Here is a 21,578-nt window from a genome sequence, read left to right as displayed (position 1 = left end):
CTCCTCCTCCTCCCATCAGCAATGCCTGCTGGTTTCCAAGGCAACAGGATGCAGTTGCCATGGTGACGTGCTGCGACAGCAAACCCTGCCAGCATCGGACCAATCAGACGCAGGCGCACGGCGTCGCTTCCTTTTATAGAGCCGACATGTTGAAGGCCAACGAAGGAACAGAGGAGGAGGAGAGGAGAGGAGCAGAGGTGGAGGAGAGGAGGAGAAGGATCAACACTGAAACAACAGAAAAATGTAACAAAAGAAGCTCCAAAACAAATGATGACAAATAAAAGCAAAACCATTGACCGTCTACAGAGGAACTGAAACTAAATTTAAACCAAGTGAGGCGATGATGATGATGAAGAGGAGGATGTGGAATTTGTCCTACAGAGGATAAAGTCGCATTCAGGCATCGAACCTCCAGTGATAAAACCAAACAAACAAAAAAAAAAAACATTTTGAGTTAGAAAAGGAAAAGTTGAAAGTTCATCAAAAATATATTAAAAAGCTTCTAAAAGTTAAAACGTCTCAATTAAAGTCTGTGTTTATGAACTCTGAAACAAAGTAATTCATCACTTTGTTATTGGACGTAAAAACCTAAACTTTGTGATAAAAACATTTCACATAAAATATATATGCATTTTAAGATATAAAGCAAAACTGTGACATCAAAATAGTTCAGAAAGAATTTCTTACAATCAGGAGAAAAACTTGAATTCAACACAAATCTCCCAACATCCCCAAATCTTGTTTTACTGACCAACGTCTGTCTAACCTGGTTAACTAAACAACATATAAGAATCAAAAATCTAAGCAATGGTTTTCAATGATTAAATAAATGTTATGACCCGAAGGTTATAATTGATGATTGATAAAAGGTGTAATATCAAAATTCTAAATATTCAAGAGCTTTGTTGAAAAAAACAAAAAGAATAAGAAGGATTTTATTGTTCTTTGATTTAAAACAGTTAGTATCCCCATGTCTCTGGTTGAAGGAGCCCCTCTTTGAGCTGCCCGGAGCCCCAGAATCCTCTCAGCGCGCCCCTGCTGAGAAGAAGCAAACATCCATCCTCCTCTTCATCCTCTTCCTCCTCCATGATGTCTGCCGCTGCTCCTCCTCCTCCTCCTCCTTCGGGCTCCTGCTCTCCTCCGCCGGCTCTGACTGTCTGAACCTCCACCGAGGATGAGGCGCTGCTCTCCGCCCTGCTGAGCCCCGGTGAGTCGCTCCTCTGAACGGCCTCGCGCGGTCCCCGGTAGCCCGGGCAGGCTGCGCTTCGGGACGGACGCTCAGTGCGCGGCGGCCCCCGCTGGAGATCCGAGCGGCCGCGGCTTGTTCCGGTGGCCGCGTTTCGGTGCGCGCTGGTCGGACTCGAGCTGCTCCTTCGTCCCGCTGCTTGGTTATTTTATTTATTTATATATTTTTCAGGAGAGAAAGGATGGAGCCGCTCATCAGGTGTTTTTGATCATTTCATGTTTTAATGATCAGGTTTTCCTGATGACTGGAGGAGCGAGATTTGTTGTTGATTGTGAGTATTTGATGAAGGTTTGATGAAGACACCTGATGGTCACCTCTCAGCTGCACCAGTAATTTTCCACGGGCAGCTTTTAACTCTACCCTGCTCAGCCGCCCGGTCCCTCTCTCACCTGCTCAGGTCTCCATGTTTGGAGGTGGTCACATGCAGCGAGTGTTCTCAGGATGATGATGAGGATGGTGAGGAAGAGGAGGCTGTTGCTAAGAAGGACATCCAGCTGAGTGAACTCGGCAGGGAGGAGGGAGTTCCTCCCTGAGCTCCTCCACGCTGTTAAAGGGCCTCCTCTGAGGGCCCGAGGGCCCCGAGTGACGCTTTAATGAAATGAGCTGCGGCCCAGAAGGCGCCTGATGAAGGTGAGCTGCGAGCCAGAGTCACCTGACGACTCTGCTGTGTTTGATGTTTCCACGGTAATGAATTGATGAATTCACACACTGGAGGTTGGACTTTTCACAATCACGGCTCCAAGTCTTATGGGGTTTGGACCGGCTTCGCTCATCTACATTTTTGACAATTCTTCTTTGTAAAATGACTCAAGCTCAGTCAGACTGGATGTAGAGCAGCTGTGAACAGCAGTTTTTAAATCATGTCAGAGATATTCAGTTGGATTATAGTCTGGACTTTGATTTGTCCATTCTAACACATGATTATTCTTTGATCTAAACCGTTCCATTGTAGCTCTGGCTGGATGTTTCGGGTCGTTGTCCTGCTGGAAGGTGAACCTCTGGAAGGTGTTTTGCAGACTCTAACAAGTTTTTCTTCCAAGATTGCTGAATTTGTGGCTCCATCCATCTTCCATCAGCTCTGAGCAGCCTCCCTGTCTCCTCCTGAAGAAAAGCAGCCCCACAGCATGATGCTGCCACCACCATGTTTCACAGTGGGGGTGGTGTGTTCAGGGTGACATAGCGTTTAGTTCCATTCTGGTTTTCTTTGACCAGAGCAGAGGTAAGAGTTTACCTTCTTAATACTTCTGCGAGCCACTGTAACTCACCTGGAACCAGTTTGCTGTCACAAGAACCAAATCTGTCTACCAACTAACCAAGACCAACCTGTCAACGTGTTTCGTTAACAAGAAGCACTCGATACAGAGTAGAAATGTCTCCAATCCAGCTGATCAAAGTCACAAGTAACTGGTGACATATTGACCTGTTTCGTGTACCAACCAGTCACCATGACCGTGCGTCCGACTGACCACTCGGAACCACCAAACGTTCAGAAGTCTCACATCCCCTGAGTCCCGGTGTTTCTGGTGGAGGTGAAGTTCTCTGACGGCTCCTTGTTCTCCTGTGTTTGCTTCCAGCTCCTCTCCGCCGCGGCGCCGCAGTGATGGTCTACGCTCGCTCGACAAACGCAGCCGGTGTCAATCCCTCCGTCGTTTCTCCGCCGTTCACCTATCAGATGTCATTTAACTACTCCAAGAGGGAGAGCGCGACTGTCCTGGCAACCGTACCCACCACCACGCTCTGCAGCCTCCAGGGCTCCTCCAGCTGGACCAATGGCTCCGCCGCCGCCCAGCAGTTGACTCCCGGGGAAGTCGCCGCCCTTGGCCTGGTGTTTGCGGTCCTCTGGCTGGTCTCCATCTTGGGAAATGCCCTGGTCTGCCTGGTCATCCACCGGAGTCGGCGGACTCAGTCGACCACCAACTACTTTGTGGTCTCGATGGCCTGCGCAGACCTGCTCATGAGCCTCGGCTGCGCGCCGTTTATTCTCATGCAGGTCGCCTCTGGACGATGGCCGCTAAGCGCCGCTGCTTGCAAGGCCGTGCGCTACTTGCAGCACCTGTGCCCCGGCGTGCAGGTCTACGTCCTGCTGTCCATCTCCGTGGATCGCTTCTACACGATCGTCTACCCGCTGAGCTTCAAGGTGTCGCGGGAGAAGGCCAAGAAGATGATCCTGGCCTCGTGGCTGTTCGACGCAGCCTTCGCGTCGCCTTGCCTTATCTTCTACGGGTCCACAGACAGTCACTGTGACTTCTTCCTCCCAGACAGCTGGGGCAGCATCGCCTACGCCGCCCTTCACCTCCTGGTTGGGTTCGTGGTCCCGGTGGCGTTGATCGTGTCGTTCTATCAGCGCGTCATTCGGTACATCTGGAGGATCAGCGCCGACGGCCACACAGTGCGCCGGACGATGAACATTGTCCCTCGGACTAAAGTCAAGACAATCAAGATGTTCCTCATGCTCAACTCAGTGTTTTTCCTCACCTGGACACCGTTCTATGTCGCCCAGCTGTGGCACCCGAACGAGTCGGGCGGAGCCGACCGGCAGGGCTTGTTCTTCTTCTCGGCTATCGCCTGGATCTCCTTCAGCTCCACCGCCTCCAAACCCACCCTGTACTCTGTCTACAACGCCAACTTCCGGCGCGGCATGCGGGAGACCTTCTGCATGTCGTCCATGAAGTGTTACCGCAGTAACGCGTACACCATCACCGCCAGCTCCCGCATGGCCAAAAAAAACTACGTGGGGGTGGTGGACATCCCGGTGCAGGCCAAGACCGTCTCAAAGGACGCCGTTTGTGATCCGTTCGATCGAGACGCAAAAGAAAAGAAGGTGGCGTGGCCCACGAACACCAACCCTCCAAACACCTTCGTGTGAACGGTGAACTTTCTGATGCCAAAACGCAGACAAACTCGTGCTGAACAAAGGTTTGAATAAAGGGCTTTTTTTCCTCCCGGCAGCCATACTGGAGTTTTCATACGTAAGATCTGGATCAGAGGAGATTTTCCTTCCATCTTTTGCAAATTTTTTTCATGAGCTCATTGGATTTTTGTGTGTGTTTGTTTTGATCACACGCTTAAAAAAGTGTTGTTACTGGTTTGCTGCAGTCACGTTCGTGGTGGAAGCTGTCGTTAGAAAAAGGGCCAATATGTCAACATCATGTCGTAAAGATGCTCTAATAGCAGCGAGTTCATGCTAGCTGTCAATCAAAGCTTCAACTTATTTTTTAAAGTGTCACCTGTGATTGGAGCTTTGTCGGCATTGGCTGAGAACTCCTTCGGTCAGAAGGTGCGTCCATCAGTAGACATACAGGCGGCGATTACTCTTTGCTTGAGAACCTCAGTTGACATGAACGTTTGTCACTGACGTGACGCCCTCTGGTGGTCGCAGCTGTTTGAACCAGATCGTTCAGCAAAATGAAATAACGGAATAAAAAACACCGCAGAGTTCATGTTCAGGGGCAATTTGAGTGTGATTGGATGGAGAAAACCACAAACCTTTATCCAGGAGACCGCGGCCAGCATCACGGTCAGGAAACGACGTAATCACATTTATAACCAAATCATAACTTTTAATAATGAAAACTACCTGGCTACTTTTGCTTATCAGGGTGAACTTAGATGTTATGATAGTAAAAGCTAATGTGATGAAAACGTTTTGTTTAGTTTGTTCTATTGTTTTGAGTTCTTCAACCAGGTAGTTCTGGATGACAGAAGATTTAAAGGCCACATCAATTTTCTTGCTCTGACTGGTAGAAACTTGTTTTGAACATTAGCATTATCATGTTGCTGTTGAGAATAATGTGTGGCGTGAGTAGTTTTCCCATCAGACTAAACTGAGGTCCCATTTTCCCAACAAAGTTTTAGGTCAAAATGCATTGCGGGCTTCAAGCTCTTACAAGAATTTTATTTTCTTCTTTCACTGTCATTATTTCCCATTATTTTGCTTATTTTCCATTTCATTGTGATGTATTTCTTTTTTAAATTGAATTTTTTACCTTCACTCGGAATATTTATTTATTTTTTAAAAAATTTTTATTTTCATATTGTTTGGACTTATTTATTATATTCCATTGTGTCACTTAATGATTACAAAAGTAACTCAAAACTCAGTCATGTGTAGTTTTCGAAATTTTAAAAAATCTTTTTTAATTCACTTTCATTTTAAAATACTTTTAAAGAATTTTTATTTTAGATATTTGAATTCCTGGTTTTTCATAATTATGAGTTTGAAGTTTTACTATAATTGTTTTCAATGTTTTTAATGATATTTTTCCAAATCATTTGAAGTTTAAGTTACTTGAATCTAAATTGATTTGATTTGATAATTTTTTCTTTATTTTGAATGTTTTTGAAAGCGATTTTTACTTTTAGAATTTTAGAAAAGTTTTTTTTTTTAAATACTTTTGAATTGTTTGTTCGTGCTTGGATTTTATTCATTTGTGGTTTTTTTATTTCTTTATTTCAAAAGTAATCCGTTTCATCTCAATATTTTGGTGCAGATATTTTTGAAGACCTCTCATTTTACATTTCCATGATTCTCTGGGTAAAAATCACATCTGCCCCTCCGAAACACGGTTTCTCCCGCTTCAGAGCCCTGCCACGTTGCTTCTGTCATCATCACTACCACCACTAGAGGGTGACAGACATTCATTCCTCTGGCTCTAGAAGATGAACATTGTTCCTGATGGGGAATGAATAAGTTGTGGTACTCTGACCCTCCAACTGATTTGTCGTCTTGCTCTTATTTATTTATTTATTTTTCTAGCTTAGTGACCAAAAAAAAAAAAAGTCTTTAAAAAAACTTGTGACTCGTCTTTGACCTTTATCTGTAAACTGTCACCTTTCTGTGATTTACACTTTTTCTGTCTCTGATTCAGTTTGAACTCCAGCTGCTGTGAATCTGGTGTTTCCTGTTTGTACCCACAAAGACTTTAATTGGTCCAAATAAACTCAGTGAAATTACACAAACAAATGACTCAGCGGCACACACACACACACACACACACACACACACACACACACACACACACACACACACACACACACACACACACACACACACACACACACACACACACACACACACACACACACACACACACAGATAGTCTCCTTTTTTTCCTCTGAGAGTTCAAACTGAGTTTCTTTTCGTATTTCGTTTCAGTTTGGCTGTGACTCTGAAATGTTCATGTCCCTCTGCTGAGGGACTCTGAAATGTTCATGTCCCTCAGCAGAGGGACATGAACATTTCAGAGTCACAGCCAAACTGAAACGTTCATGTCCCTCAGCAGAGGGAGAAAAGACCTTTGAAAAACAACCAACACCCACCGATGACACGATTCCTACATGTCAGCACAGCTCAGAGTATTTCACAGGAACAGACTGAACACAGGCTCAGGGAGAAGTGTTTCCCACAGTTCACCAGACAATATATATATATCTATAGATATATATAGATATATAATATTCGTGGTCCTCTCTGCCATATGGTGGCCATCTTGGATGAGGATTCTCTTTCCAGTACATTCATTTCTACTGAGGAGGAAGTCATAACAATAATTTGAATATTCGGAACTCTATTAATGCTTAGTACATTTTCACCTTGTCTGGATTATTTTTACAAACAGAATACGTGCAGTTAGGATCCAGGATGGATTTGTACAATAAAATGTTGTATTTCACATCAAAATATTTAATTAGTGAGTCCTAATTAGAAATCTTTTTAAAGATTATTTGGAAGTTGTGTTTAATGTCCTCAAGACTTATAATTCTGTTGTTATAACACTGTTACACAGTTATGTGTATAACTGTGCAGCTTTAAGCCAACAACATGTTAATCAGCTTGGTGACATTAATTTACATCTGGTTAGTTAAACTGTTAGCCTCACCGCTGTCAATAAAGTTGTATTTGAAAAGATTACATGGCTCTGACGTCAGTACGTAACATCGACGTTGTAAACAGATCGCTTGAACCCACAGCTGGTTATCTGCTGGTTGCCTGCTGATTACCTGAGGACCTACCTCCTGGTTAGCGGCTGGTTTTCAGAGGAGTTACCTCCTGCTGCTCATTACTTGCGTGTTTCACAACATTCGTATCTGAGCTGTTAGCGGAGCAGAGCTAACAGGAGCTAACTGCTAACGTGGAGTAACATGGATGAAAACAAGGTAAGAAGCTAACGATGCGAACAGCTGCTAACTCGGAACAGCTTCGACATAGCTCGTTAACTAACCAATTCAGGGGTTCAAAGTGGTAGAGAACATCTACAATCATCTGATGTGAGAGACAAGTGGTTTTTGTTTTGTTAATTTGCTGGTTTGGTTTACCTAGCTGCCCTCGGCTAAGCGTGGCTAACGTTAGCTGACACATATGACCTGTTTTTGTTGGATAAATAATTCAAATCTAACTTCAAAAACTGCTTCGATTAGTTTGTTTTGAGTCCCAGACAGAGCAGGGATACTCTGAAGAATGACAGAGTGCAGTAATGTGTGAAATATTAAGAAAAACACACAATCTGAAGTAGTTTGCTTTCTAACATCTTAGTTCGGTAGTGAAGGGGATTTGAGATGTTCCAGCTATTTGTATTGTGACATTTATGAATATTTAATCTGATCAGTTAATTTGTACATCTAAAGCAGAAGTGTCAAACACAAGGCCCGTGCGTCAAAACCGGCCTGCAAGAGGCTCCGACCAGGGTCAAGCAAATGGTAAACATTTTAAAAAAACAGAAAATATAGAACACTGAGACCCTGAGATCATTGCGAGCAAACTGGCATTAGTCCCAAAGCCACGCTCTCAGGGTCAGTTTGTAAAAACAAGCTGCTGTTTTTTTTACATTTCACTGTGTTTTGCACTAAAAGGTATTGTTAACTTGGCTTCATGTTGAGATTGTAGTCATTTTTGGTGGCAGTTGTCTGTTTTTGTTTTTTTAACAAAAATAAAGAGATTTTCATCATGTGTGCTCTGTGCCACCACAAAGAACAAGTTTAAATCTAAAGGTTACTATGGCAATATTTTACTGGCTCAGCCCACTCAAGGTGAAGTTGGCCTGTATGTGGCTCTTAAACTAAAATGTGTTTAACGCCTCTGATTTAATGTTTTAACTTTTGCAGATGAGTAAAATATAATGAGGAGAATCTAAATTTATTCCTGATACTTTTATGTCTATAATAGTTTATATTGAAGAACTGAACCAGAAACAAAACACATCATCTGATTCCGACCGAACTGATTATATGACTTTGTATGAATCTGTTAAACCGGTGGCTCTGCTGTCTGACAGATGGTGGCGGGAAAAGTGAAGAAACCGGGAAAACGCGGCCGCAAACCTGCCAAGATCGACCTGAAGGCCAAACTGGAGCGAAGCCGTCAGAGCGCCCGAGAGTGTCGAGCCAGGAAGAAGCTGAGGTACCAGTACCTGGAGGAGCTGGTGTCCAGCAAGGAGAGGGCCATCTGCGCCCTGCGGGAGGAGCTGGAGATGGTGAGGAAGAAGAGGATGAGGACGAGGTTCATGAACCTCCTTAGATAGATATAAACAATGATGTTCGTATTAGTGAGCATAAACAGTCTGAAGAATCAGAATTACATCTTTGTTTATGTTGAAAACCAATTGGTAACATTCCAGTTGATCAAATCTAGATTGTAGAGCATCTTCCACCATCAGATGTAACCTCACAGTGTGTATCTGTTGCCTGTGTCCTGCAGTACAAACAGTGGTGCTCGGCCATGGATCAGGGGAAGATCCCGTCTGAGATCAAAGCTCTGCTGACTGGAGACGAGCAGAAGACGCCTCAGAGCGGCAGCAGCACCAAAGCTGCCAAAAATCACAAAAATGCCAACAACAGCAGCAGCGCTCACACTTAGAGCCGCTCGTCCGCCTCGTGAGACTCTACCTACATTTCACCCAGTCTGAGGTTGCACTCACCCTGCCACTCAGCATTCATGTTCTCATTAACAGCGCGGAGCAGATTAGAACTATCTCCTCTGGAACAACAGTTTTATGGTGTTTTTCCCACGCTTAACAACTTGTCTCCAGTGTAACAGAAGCTTACATCCATCTTCTATGCTGCTTATATATCCTGTGCAGGGTCACTGGGCGCTGGAGCCAATCCCAGCTGAGTATAGACGACAGCGTGGTCACACCTGGAGAGGTCCAAAGTGGAACAGAAACTTTCCAAGTTTAAATCTACTAGTTAAACAGCTTTCTAAGTTCATGAAACTTTACCTGTTGAACAACCACTTTTCCAGTTAGATGAGAATTTTCCCCAGTTTCCTGACAGTTTTTACTGGTCAACTGTGGATGAATGTTTTTTTTTTCTCTTTAAGTTGGTGGATTTACACAGATTCTAATATTCTGACTTGAACAGAAGGAAAGTGAACTCTGAAAACTGTGGTGAAAATAAGCAGCTGCTGATTGGGCCATTAGCAAGCTGTCAGTCACAGGTCACATGATCAGAGAGGTGTGTGTGTGTGTGTGTGTGTGTGTGTGTGTGTGTGTGTGTGTGTGTGTGTGTGTGTGTGTGTGTGTGTGTGTGTGTGTGTGTGTGTGTGTGTGTGTGTGTGTGTGTGTGTGTGTGTGTGTGTGTGTGTGTGTGTGTGTGTGAGAGAAACTAAAGGAACGATTAGTGTTTTCTGTGCGATTATCTGTTGATGAACTTTATTTTAAAAATTGTGTCGAAATAAAAGTACATTTGTTGACATTCTGACCCGTTTCTCCTTTTAAAGTCTCACTTGGTCTCTCATATATAAACCCAGTCAAAAGTTTTTCATTCTCAAATTATCTAATTTATTTACCTGGTTTGTTTTTAACGTTGTGCAGTTTGCATTGTCGAACATTTCTGTGGCGTTAATTTGCAGTACATATTTCTGGATGGTGTATTTACTGTAAACAACTTCAAGTCTGTTTTTAGAGCAGCATGAGCTTTGTACTCACAGTAAGCAGTATGTGTTTGTAAACTGTATTGACTTGGTTGTAAACTTACATTTATATATATTTTTGTTATTTTATTGTGTGTTTCAGTATTTTGTGGTCAATTTTGCTGTATTGTTGTTTTGATGGTATATAGCTGAAGTCTGCAAGCATTTTGACCAAAACTTCCTAAACGTTCTGAAATTAGGAAAAGCACATTTAATTTAAACAGGGAGTGAAGCATACATGCTCCGTTCTGGCTGAAACTTTACACGTTGCATGAGAGTCCACATCTTATATCAGCCATTAGATGTTTACAATGATTAGACATAATACCACCTCCTGTGACAGGAAGTGGGGAGACATTCACAAAACCTCAACATGCGACACATTGCAACATGCGTGGTAGTGCGAGGACCCATTCAACCCTGCTTGCAGCTTTAATTTTATTTGCAATTTGTCTAATTTTTTTAATGGATTTTTGCGGCTTTAGTCATTTTATGCATCTGGGCTATTTTAGCTATTCGTAGTCACATTTCCTAATGGTTAGAACAGTTTTAGCTATATTAGCACTTTTAGCTATAGTAACGAAGCTAAGCTTTTTTGTGTGATTTTAGCTGTTTTTCCTGTTTAGTTTTTGTATTTATTTTTTTGAGGAATTTTAGCTATTTTATCAATTTTGTTAACTCTGGCTGTTTTATCCCAGCGGTTTTGGAAAAACTGATACACACATAAAATAAAAATGAAAGCGAAATGTTTATTTACATAGAGTTTTCTGGAAGTTTCATGAAGAATAATATATGTTATGTACATTATATTTACAGTATTTTGTCACAGTGTGTTTTCTCTCGGCTCACTTTCATTTTTGCGTGCTGCCCCTTTAAGAGTCCGGGCAGCACGGCCGTGTCTCGCGCTCCGATGACGACATGCGATTATTTATATGGCGGTGACCTCATCTCTCGCGGCAGCAGCAGGACCAGAGCACCGACTCCCTCCGCCGCCTTCACTCCGCTCTGTCCCCGCTCTAACAGCCGTCCTGACCCGGGGAACCTTCCCGGGAAGCCACCGGGGAGCCAGCTGGGGCTCCGGAGCCGCTGGCCGGACTCTGAGGTCGAGTTTTCAGACGGTGAGTTCCCCCGAAATGTCCGGTCGCGGAGCGGCAGTGGCGGCGGCGGCGGCTGGGAAAAGTTCCGTTAATGGGGCCTAAAGTTGCGCCTGGCCCGGTGGCGGTCCGTGTAAAGTCCCGGTCCGCACCGAGGCCGAGGCTCGGAACGCGGCGGGAAACGCGGACAGTGGTTCCGAGACTCGAGCCGCAGGTCAGCCCCTTGGAAACATGGCAACACGGCGACAAAATGTCAGCGGAGCTAACGATGGAAACGGCTAACGTCCGCGTGAACATGTCGCCCGAAAACCCGCAAAAAAACAAAAAAATAAAAAAAACCCTAACCGGGTAAACACGGGTTAAACTCGGGTAAAGACAGTTTGTAACTGTTTTAAACTCTTTATTGGAGTTATAACTACCGTTTCCATCAACATTTACTGAAAAGTGTCAAATTTCCTTGAAATAAGTTTAACTAATCAATTAAACTGCCAAGAAATAATTATTTTCACCAAAACGGACTGAAACAAATTTGTATTGACATCCAGTAATGTCACTTCTTGTTCCAGCTTTAACCCGTATGTTAAAAAAAAAAATGTTTTAGCTCTATATAAACAGGTTTTTCATTAACTTTGACCTCAGAAAGGTCACGGATGAAGTTTAACTCATAAAAACAGATTAAACTGCTTAACCTGTTTCCATTAACTTCCTTCCAAAAAAAGTCCAGGTAAATTCAGGAGTTTTAATTGCTGAAAGTTACAGTTGAATTTATATCCCTGTGTAAAAAAAAAAAAAAAAAAAAGATCAACTCTGCTGAGATAGATCTGCTAATAACTTATGTTTTTATTCCAAATTTCAGCTCTGATCTGAATACAAATGATGTGAAAAAGTTTTAAACATCATTACAGCATAGTTTTGGGTTACGTCACGCAATAAAAAAGGGATTGCTCTGATATAAAGAGGTAATAACTTATATTTCGATTACCTTCCACCCAACTGTTCCTATATATATTAACAGACAGTAAAATTGCAGCTTTAATCTGCAAGTAAACAATGTTTTATTCCTGTTTGAAGCGGCTCTAACTTGTTCTTTCACTCAAATGACGCCATTCTCAGGGTTGTGGTTTGATTCCCACAGCGACAGGTCCCACTGTGGGTCCCTGAGCATGATCTTTGACCTTGACAGCTCCCTGTAGCGCCTTATTGTGGCAGCTCTGCATCCTAGAAATAGGAATTTCCCCAAGTGGATTAATAAGATATCATTTATTTTCTGTAATGTCACAGTTTCAGCTGCCGATATATATATATTATTATTGAAGTTATTTTCTTTCTCCTGAGATTGTTCTCAAACAAAAGTCAGCAATGTTTTTCACTTTGATTAAAATAAAATGTGTTGAAGAAATCCCAAACTTCTTTAAAGAGTTCCTATTTATTCTCTTATTAATTGACGGCAACGTTAGTTTCACACTGTAAATGAACTTTTAACTTCTTTATAAACAGGTTAAGTACCTCCTCTTAAAGACTTAAGTTGTAAATTCCATTGATGTTTATTTAATGTTAACCCACCTTTCAGTCAATAATGAAGTCACACCTATTGGGTGGTAATAACATGAAAATCCCTCAAAATAATCGTATAAATCTTTTCAGTCGAATGTATCAAAGCTTCTAGTTTTAGTTTTTATGCGCTAAGAGAGAAAATGTTCCATCTTATAATGAACCGAAGTTCAAATGTCCTCTTTGAATACAAACGGGTATAAAATTACATGAAACATCCTTAAAATAAGTTGTGTTCCAAAGTCTTGAATGAATCTCCTGTAAAGAACATTTGTTTTAGTCATCTGTCTAAAATGAGTGACTAATTGTTTATTGTCCAGTAATAAGAAAACGACAAAATGTATGTTTTTAAGTTGAAATTGGCTTAAAAGCAGATTTTCATCAGCATTTTTAAGCGAGTTCATCTTTCAACCTTGTTGATCTTAATAAGAGTTTTTAAAAAATCTAAAGAAATGATCCGTAATGAGGTTGTTTTGGAGTAAAGAGGACTCTCATCGTGGAGGAGTGTGTGTCACTGTGACGTTACTTGAGGGGAAAAGCTGAAAACGTTCCTATAAAAACACATTTCACAGTAAGCAAACCTGTGAGAACAAACGCTCACTCTGTGTTTATCAGCTGTAAAGATCCAACTTTCATTTCCCCTCAAATAAAACCAAACTTCCTTAAAATAAAAGGTTAAACTCGCATTTTCAACACCTTCAGCTTCACTACAAACCAAACTTCCTTTTTAATGACATTTTATTCATCGGCTCACTTTAAACCAACTCCTCTCATCTGATTCGATACATATGAAGACATATAAGGAGTTAAATCACATCTGAAAATCTTAAAAACCCAGCTTTTGGGGTAAACTTTGGTTTTCTAATTATTGTAGAACTGATCAGTTTTTGACTAGAATTTGAATGTTTTCTTCTATAAACGGACTGAAGCTCATCTCTCATTGGTCAAAACATCCTGGTGCAGACAAACACTGGAGGATTCTGGGTAGCTCAGTGTAACGCTGTAGCCTCTTGATATTTTCTTCACTAATAACCAGGCAGTAAAATTTGAGCTGTTTGAGGCGCCTCGCCTCCTCCAGGTGTTCTCACTGGACCTGCCTGTGACGTCACCGCGGGGATAAAGTCCTCTGATTGGTCCATTGATTCACCTTTGGTCAGAGTGGCTCTGATTCGTTTTGCCATGGCAGAGAGCAGCCAGCAGGGGGCGCTGTCAGGAACTGGGACTCAGCTTCAGAAAGTCCCATTATGAACGTCTTGGTACCAGGAACCAAAAACAGTCCTCAAACTACGGTGGCCCAGGTGGGCCAGAACAGTGCACACATCTAATTAAATGTAACTTTTTTCCAGTTTTTGGACTTTTTCCTGATCTGATGCTTAAAATTATATGAATATGTATTTCATTTTTGTTAAATTCTTTTTTTTACTTTTTTAAGTTTCAGTTTAGTTTTTATTCACATTTTAAAGAATGTTTAAAATGTTCCTTAATTTTGTATTTTGAGTTGTACTTTTCAAAATGATATTTTTCCACTGATTGTTTTCTCTTGAGGTTTTTGTTCAATGTCCCCAATTCAATTTAATTCAATTCAAGTGTTTTGTTCTGTTTTTTTGACTTGTCAGTCTGAATTTTCCGTCCTCTCCGGTCTCTTCAATCGTCATGCTTCTCTGTGTTGCAGCTCGAGGTCGGGATGAAGATGAGGATGTGCAGTGATGTCACCAGAAGTGTGTGAGACCCTAAACCCGCCCCCTGAACTTGCCCGCCTCGCACACACACAGTCATGACGTCACTCCGGGCTGACACCATGCAGCTCTTCTTCCTGTGAGCGTCCTGTGCTGCAGCAGGAGGGGGGCGGGGGGGTGAGGGCGAGGGGAGTCATGTCACGGCGTGGGGCCTCCGGCGCGGTGCGTCCCCTCGGGGCCGAGGCCCTGGTGGCCCTGCTGGAGGGCGGACTGGACCGCGTGGTGCTGATCGACAGCCGGCCCTTCGTGGACTACAACACGTCGCACATCCTGGAGGCCGTCAACGTGAACTGCTCCAAACTGATGAAGAGGAGGCTGCAGCAGGACAAGGTGCAGATCCACGAGCTGCTGCAGCACTCCGCCAAGAACAAGGTGAGCTGTGGGATTTCTCCCTTGTCCGTCTAGTCGCTTTGTGTGTTGCTCCTATTGGTCATGGAGCTGTAAATCTTCCCCCGAGTAGCCCTGGACCCCCACAAACAGACAGGATCAATACATTATAGTCTGGGCCCGTCCTGGAGACGTCCTGAAATATCTAGTTTCTTGTCTTGGACAAGAAATCTGTCCCAGTCTCCTGTTTGCAGCATGCTGTAGTGTCATGGTGAGGGCTTCTTGTGTATTCAAGGTTTAAGGAACAGTCTGCTTGATCTGAACACTTCAGTCCCCCTGACAACCTGTAGATAATGAAACAAAGCAAACAAACCAATTTCCTGGAAAAGAAACAATAAAATTTATCTTCAAAGCTCTCAGACTCATAGCTCGCCTTGATAGCTGGAGAAAGTCGTAGCATCTGGATGGAGTCTGATGAGGTTGTGAGTTTTTAAAGTGCCTCTCACTGGTTGAAAGAGTTTTTTGTGATCAGCTCCTGGCTGGAGGTGTTATGGTGATCCCGGCGGGAGTTGATCCAAAAATACAAAAAAACTGACTGAAACATTGATGTAATGTTATAAATCAGAGAGGGAATATCACACGTCGAAGATAGACATGGTTTTAGTTTTTCCAGCAGTTCAGCAACATCGTAAGTGTCATTTTGAGTTCTGAGCTTAAATATTTACAAAACTGATTGTAGTCTGAGTGAAAACATATTATGTGAATAGGAGGAAAACTTTTATAAAGCTCGGAACCGAATGCAAATTATTAGGAGAGAGTTTAAAACTGTATATATGTATATAAAAGCAAAAGACATCAGACACACATTTTGTCCAACACAAGGCTGAACGGACTCTTTACACTGGAGAGGAACACACAGCTGGAGGATGACAAAGATAGACGATGGCTTAGTCACGACCCAACCATTATTCACTATGAGATGGCAAATAAAACAAGTTCTGACATTATTTCAGGAGTTTCCACAAAGTCACGACATGATTTCTGCTTTTTAATGCAGATAAGGAACTACAAACATGTCTGACTCCTGATGATCTGTGTTTCTTTTCACAGAAATATATTTAAAAAAAAAAATTCTTTCAATCAGGTTTTTGTACGGACTGTGTGATGAATATCTACCAGACATCATTACATGTTACACCTTCAGAATGAACGACAAACATGTCAATTTTACACTTTCAGCTGAGTGGATTCATTTCTGAATATTCTGCTTTGCTGAATTTTCAGTCAAACTTTGCGAACATGGAAAAATGTCTGGGAATGTTTATTTTTTTTCATGTCTCGCTCATGTTCACTGCGTGTGTGTTTGTGTTGCAGCTGCAGCTGCAGGGTGATCAGGAGGTGGTGGTGTACGATCAGAGCTCCTCAGACCCAGCGGCTCTCAGCTCCGAGTCCTTCCTCAGCGTTCTGCTGCTCAAACTGGAAAGAAGCTTCCCCTCCGTCCACCTGCTGTCAGGTGTGTGTGTGTGTGTGTGTGTGTGTGTGTGTGTGTGTGTGTGTGTGTGTGTGTGTGTGTGTGTGTGTGTGTGTGTGTGTGTGTGTGTGTGTGTGTGTGTGTGTGTGTGTGTGTGTGTGTGTGTGTGTGTGTGTGTGTGTGTGTGTGTGTGTGTGTGTGTGTGTGTGTGTGTGTGTGTGTGTGTGTGTGTGTTGAAGGTTGAAAGAGAGAATTTAATAATTTTTACTGTAGCAGTATAAAGATGTCCGTCACCCTGAGCTCTGTTTCTCTCCTAAATAAAACACACCAGAGTCAGCCAGAAATCTGCCTTGTTGCCTAGCAACAGGCGATGGAGGCTTAGTGTAAACACATGAGGGCAGAGCTGATAAGAGTCACATTGATTGCCTGTGAGCTCCTGTCTGCCCCCTGCTGGTCAGTGACGGAGGCGCTGCTGTACTTTCAGGCGGCTTCTCCCAGTTCTCCCACCTCTTCCCGGGTCTCTGCGAGGGGAAATCCACCCTGGTGCCCTCATGCATGTCCCAGCCGTGCCTCCCTGTCACCAACGTCGGGCCCACCCGCATCCTGCCCCACCTGTACCTGGGCTGCCAGAGGGACGTCCTCAACCAGGTGAGGAAACACGATTGAGCATGGTGATTTAGTGATTTTCAAATATCGGCAGGAACAACGCCAATATTCAGTGGCTTTAGCTGTTTTAGTTCTTCTTTTTGAATCATTTTTCTGTGTGTGTGTGTGTGAGACAGGAAGTGATGCAGCAGAACGACATCGTCTTTGTGCTGAACGCCAGCAACACGTGTCCTAAACCAGACTTCATCCCAGACTCTCACTTCCTGAGAGTTCCTGTCAACGACTCCTTCTGTGAGAAGATCCTTCCCTGGTTGGACCGATCGCTGGACTTCATTGGTGAGATGTCGCCTCCTCCTCCTCCTCTCCCTCCTCCTCCTCTTCCTCTTCTTCTCTGACCTCCTCCGTCTTCCAGAAAAAGCCAAAGCGTCAAACGCTCGTGTCCTGGTTCACTGTTTGGCTGGAATCTCGCGCTCGGCCACCATCGCCATCGCCTACATCATGAAGAGGATGGACATGTCGCTGGACGAGGCCTACAGGTACCGGCTCCATTCCTGTCAGTTAATCCAGCAAGTAAATATTGGCAGGATTACATTTTCTGTTGTAACTAGTTACTGAACAGTGCTAATGCTAACACTACAGTAATACAGACATGAGACCATTAATAACAGATTAAATTACTATTTACTTTTTATCTGCTGTCACTACAGTTGCTCCTTGAGTCTGAAGAAGTAACTGTAACTGACTGGTAACTTACTCTGGTGTAAATTTCCGTGGTTTGTTCGTCAGGTTTGTGAAGGAGAAGCGTCCCACCATCTCCCCCAACTTCAACTTCCTGGGTCAGCTGCTGGACTTTGAGAAGAAGATAAAGAGTCCTCACGGTACGGAGACCAGGCTCCGGTCCCTCCACCACGCGGGGCCCGGTGCTGATCACGCCACGGGGCTGGAGGACGCCGCGGCCCACCCAGAGGCCCCCGGTGGCGCCGGCCCGGCTCTGCTAGAACCGCTGACGCTGCCCTGCGTGTTGGCCGACGCCCCCGAGGAGCGTCTGCTGGCTCAGGCTCTGAGCGGCCTCTCGCTCGCCGACGGCGGTGAGGACAACACGCGTCTGAAGCGCTCCTTTTCTCTGGACATTAAGTCATACGGCGAGCCGGGCGGGAGCGCTACCCACCGCGTCTTTGTGCCTCACGGGGGTGCCACAGACGCCACGGACTTCTACAAAGCGTCTACGTTTAAAGAGAGCAAAGCGTGTCAGTTCTCGCCAGTGCAGGAAGTATCGGAGCAGTCGACGCCGGAGCAGAGTCCCGATAAGGAGGAGGCGGACTCAGCTCAGCGAGCACTGCCACCGGCCTCCAGCGGCTTCACGAAGCCTCCACCCCCCGCTCCAAACTGTTCACACCCGCTGCACCGGAGCGGCAGCATGGAGGAGAGCGCCACCAGCTTCCTGTTTGGCCTCTCACGCAGCCAGCAGCACCTTGCCAAGCCGGGACCGTGCGGCGGCGCCCTGAAGGGCTGGCACTCAGACATCCTGCTGGGCCCCGTCACCGTCTCCTCCTCCTCCCTGAGCGGCGGCTGGTACCTGTCCTCCGACTCCGCTCGCTTCTACTCCACCTCTGCCATTCTGAGCGGCGGCGGCTTCGCAGCGTTTGGCTGCAGTCAGGGCCTGGAAGCGGTGCGGCGGCGAAGCCGGCAGCGGCCGGGCGACCGCGGCGACTCCAGGAGGAGCTGGCATGAGGAGAGCAGCTTCGAGAAGCAGCTGAAGAGACGCAGCTGTCAGATGGAATTCGGCGACGGGCGGGCGGGGGAGGAGATGGTGAAGGTGGGCAGTCAGTCCAGCTTCTCCGGCAGCATGGAGGTCATCGAGGTGTCCTGAACCACAGCGGCACGCGGTTCGATTCCTCCAGCAAAACAGGCAGCACACACGGTGACGTCAGTCTGTTAGCATCAAAGATGACGTTTAATGTAACGCTCGGATCAAGGAAACAAAACTTCATAAAACATAAAATCTGAAAGCTGCAACTATGTCTCCACATCAACCTCTCCGCTCTGACTTTGTGTCTCCACGGTGACCTCTGCTTTGACTGTGTCCACGGGGAACTTTCCGCTGACTTTGCGTCTCCACGGCAACCTCTGCTCTGACTTTGTATCCACGGGACGGCTGTGGCTCCACGACCTCTCTGCAAAGTCACCATAGAGAGTTTGCGTCTCTATGGTGACCTCTCTGCATATCCATGGCAATCCCTTCGCTCTTACTTTGCGTTTCCATGGTAACCTCTCCACTCTGACTTGACACCAGATGGTGACGTACAGTTGTTCCTTTGCACGTTTGAATCTTCTTCAACATCGTCTTTGCTGTAGGTTTTAAGTTTTTTTTGTTTTGTTTTATTTAAAGAAGTTGCTGATGCTTATGCCGATGTTCTAAACTCATTATGATCTCAGCTAAAGAACAAAAATCAGGATTTTTCTCTCCATGCTAAGATTTTTTTGTAACTTCATGTTTGAAATTTGATCAGCTGCAGTGCTCAGTGAGCCCACCAGAGGGCGCCTCACAACACACCTGACATCAATCAAAGCTGTGGATTCATATTTTTTCTTTTCTTTCTTTCTTTTTTTTTTTTTTTTTTTTTTTGGTTTCACAGATTTAAAAAAATGTAATTTGCAAACTGATTAAGAAAAAGTTTTGGTATCGAACGCGGCATCGCCGATGTGTACTGCAGCTGGCCAGACTCTGAGGCGACCAATCAGAGGAGGCTCACCTGAGGTCAGGTGATCACAGACTGTTTGACAGGTAATCTTTGCACTCCGGCTCAGAGCCAATGTCTGAGTTCCAGTTCAAATAAAATTAAAGCTACAAGCAGCGTTGAGCGGGTCCTCGCTACTTGCAACTGAGAATGTCAGCGGAATAGTGGAGATATGTGGAAATGAAGTCTCTCGCTGAAGGAGATTAAAGGTAAGTTGAAGGGTTTTCACACAATCAAATGTCAATAATTGCCGGGGTGAAAATCACCCAGCGTTCGTGTTCCAAGGATAACAAACACCCACCTTGTCGCTGTGTCGTCAGGCGTTTCCACAAGATCTGCACAGCTGAGATATTTTTATAAAATTTTAACAAGCAGAAAAAAAGCTGATCCAACTTGTACAGTTCATGTGACGTTGATGAGATCTTGTATTGACAAAGTTCAATTAAAGCTGCAAGCAGCGTTGAACGGGTCCTCGCACACCCGCGCTCGTCGGGATGGGTTTTGTGCAGGTACGCCTCACTTCCTGTTTCCAGCAAGTGGCACTGTGCCTGATTTTTTTTTTTTTTTCTTTCTCTTCTTTTTCAACACCTCAGTTTCACATTTCCATCTCGCCAAGTTCTCGGAGAATCAGTGATCATCATAGGTGTTTTTTTGTTTTTGTTTTTTTTCACGACCACCACCCACCCCCAGCCCCCCATGTATATTTGTGGAAAAATTCACCGAAACCTGCCATTTTCCTTAAAAATCCAGTTCATCCATCCATTTTTGCAGGTGGCGCTGTTGAGCCATTTCGCAAGTCACATGTGTAACTCCCTCAAATTACCAAAGTTTTTGCCAGGCCTGACACACGTCCGTTTTGGGCTGAAAATAATATAATAATCTCTACAGTTTCAATGGGGTCCTGTGCTCGGACCCTAATAAAAGGACAAAAATCTGCCCGCGTCTCTTCTGCATAAATAAGTCTTTCTGAAAGTATCGACCACAGGAGGACTTTCTGATGAAACCCTCGACTTCTTACAGTCACAGAATTAAAAACATTTCTCTGATTCACAATGGACTCGCAGCTCCTCCTGCTTTACTTGATCAGCCTTTGAGGAGTTTTGAGGTCTGACCTGGTTTCAGGTACGTCTCCGGCTTCTTCAGTTCACTTGTGATTAAAAACACTCAAATAATCGTCACATTATTTAAAAGTATTCATTATCTCATGTTTGTTTGCTGTTTTATCAATATTTTCTTGACTTTTTCACTAAAACATTGAATTTATCAGCAGGGGCTAAAATCTACTCATTTGGAGTTTTTTTTTTTTTTAAAGCAGTAAAAGACATTTGTATATTCGACTGATATCCGGCAGGGGGCGTCCTCATCACCCACTTTTTATTCAAGGAGGAACTTTTTTTTCTTCTTCTATTTCATTGGATCAAATTTTTAGTTTCAGAAATATTATGACACGTCTTTATTACAATTAATTTGCAGAAAAGATTATCTAACATTGCTAATCATTAAACGACTTGTCACAATGTTTATGAAACAATCATTTTCATTCTATGTCCTTAAATAATTTTCATTATATAATGTATTCTTCATAATGTATTTTTGTTTTTTTATTTTGAAAATATTTTCATGTTTGACCTTTTTGTAACTTACTTTTGAAGATTTTCTGTCAATCTAAAACATCAAGAGTGTTTTAGGTTACTAAATGTTTAATCACACAATGTTTTAAAATCACAACAGTGAGTTTTTTTCCTGCTATTTCTATTTTTCAATTGAATTCAATTCAATTAAGGCTTTTTCCTTTAAGTCACTTATAGTAATTAGTTGTTTCAGGTTATTTACTTACATCAATAGCATTTCTTTAATATGAACATACATGGTTTTTTTTCATGGATTCAAAACTATTTTTTTAA

The 21,578-nt window shown here is 43.8% G+C and overlaps 3 protein-coding genes across 3 annotated transcripts; all 3 read left to right on the top strand.

Moving 5' to 3' along the window:
- Window positions 1–2,846: 2,846 nt before the first annotated feature.
- gpr19 (G protein-coupled receptor 19) lies at window positions 2,847–4,112 on the top strand (the record flags this gene model as incomplete). The annotated part of the gene is made up of 1 exon (XM_080491729.1): window positions 2,847–4,112. One exon carries the CDS (start codon window positions 2,847–2,849, stop codon window positions 4,110–4,112), a length of 1,266 nt encoding a protein of 421 aa, XP_080347855.1.
- A 3,029-nt stretch (window positions 4,113–7,141) lies between these two features.
- crebl2 (cAMP responsive element binding protein-like 2) lies at window positions 7,142–10,239 on the top strand. Its single transcript, XM_080491855.1, has 3 exons — window positions 7,142–7,402; window positions 8,518–8,715; window positions 8,940–10,239. Exons 1-3 carry the CDS (start codon window positions 7,388–7,390, stop codon window positions 9,096–9,098), a joined length of 372 nt encoding a protein of 123 aa, XP_080347981.1. The 5' UTR covers window positions 7,142–7,387; the 3' UTR covers window positions 9,099–10,239.
- An 834-nt stretch (window positions 10,240–11,073) lies between these two features.
- Window positions 11,074–19,795, top strand: dusp16 (dual specificity phosphatase 16). Its single transcript, XM_080492543.1, has 7 exons — window positions 11,074–11,269; window positions 14,469–14,904; window positions 16,234–16,372; window positions 16,815–16,978; window positions 17,113–17,272; window positions 17,349–17,472; window positions 17,723–19,795. The coding sequence occupies exons 2-7, from the start codon at window positions 14,668–14,670 to the stop codon at window positions 18,804–18,806; spliced, it is 1,908 nt and encodes a 635-aa protein (XP_080348669.1). The 5' UTR covers window positions 11,074–11,269; window positions 14,469–14,667; the 3' UTR covers window positions 18,807–19,795.
- Window positions 19,796–21,578: the final 1,783 nt, after the last annotated feature.

This window comes from Lipophrys pholis (genome assembly GCF_963383615.2).
Source record: "Lipophrys pholis genome assembly, chromosome: 22".
NCBI lineage: Eukaryota > Metazoa > Chordata > Actinopteri > Blenniiformes > Blenniidae > Lipophrys > Lipophrys pholis.
Note: the sequence above shows the minus strand (reverse complement) of the source record. Positions and strands in the feature narration are given on the sequence as shown.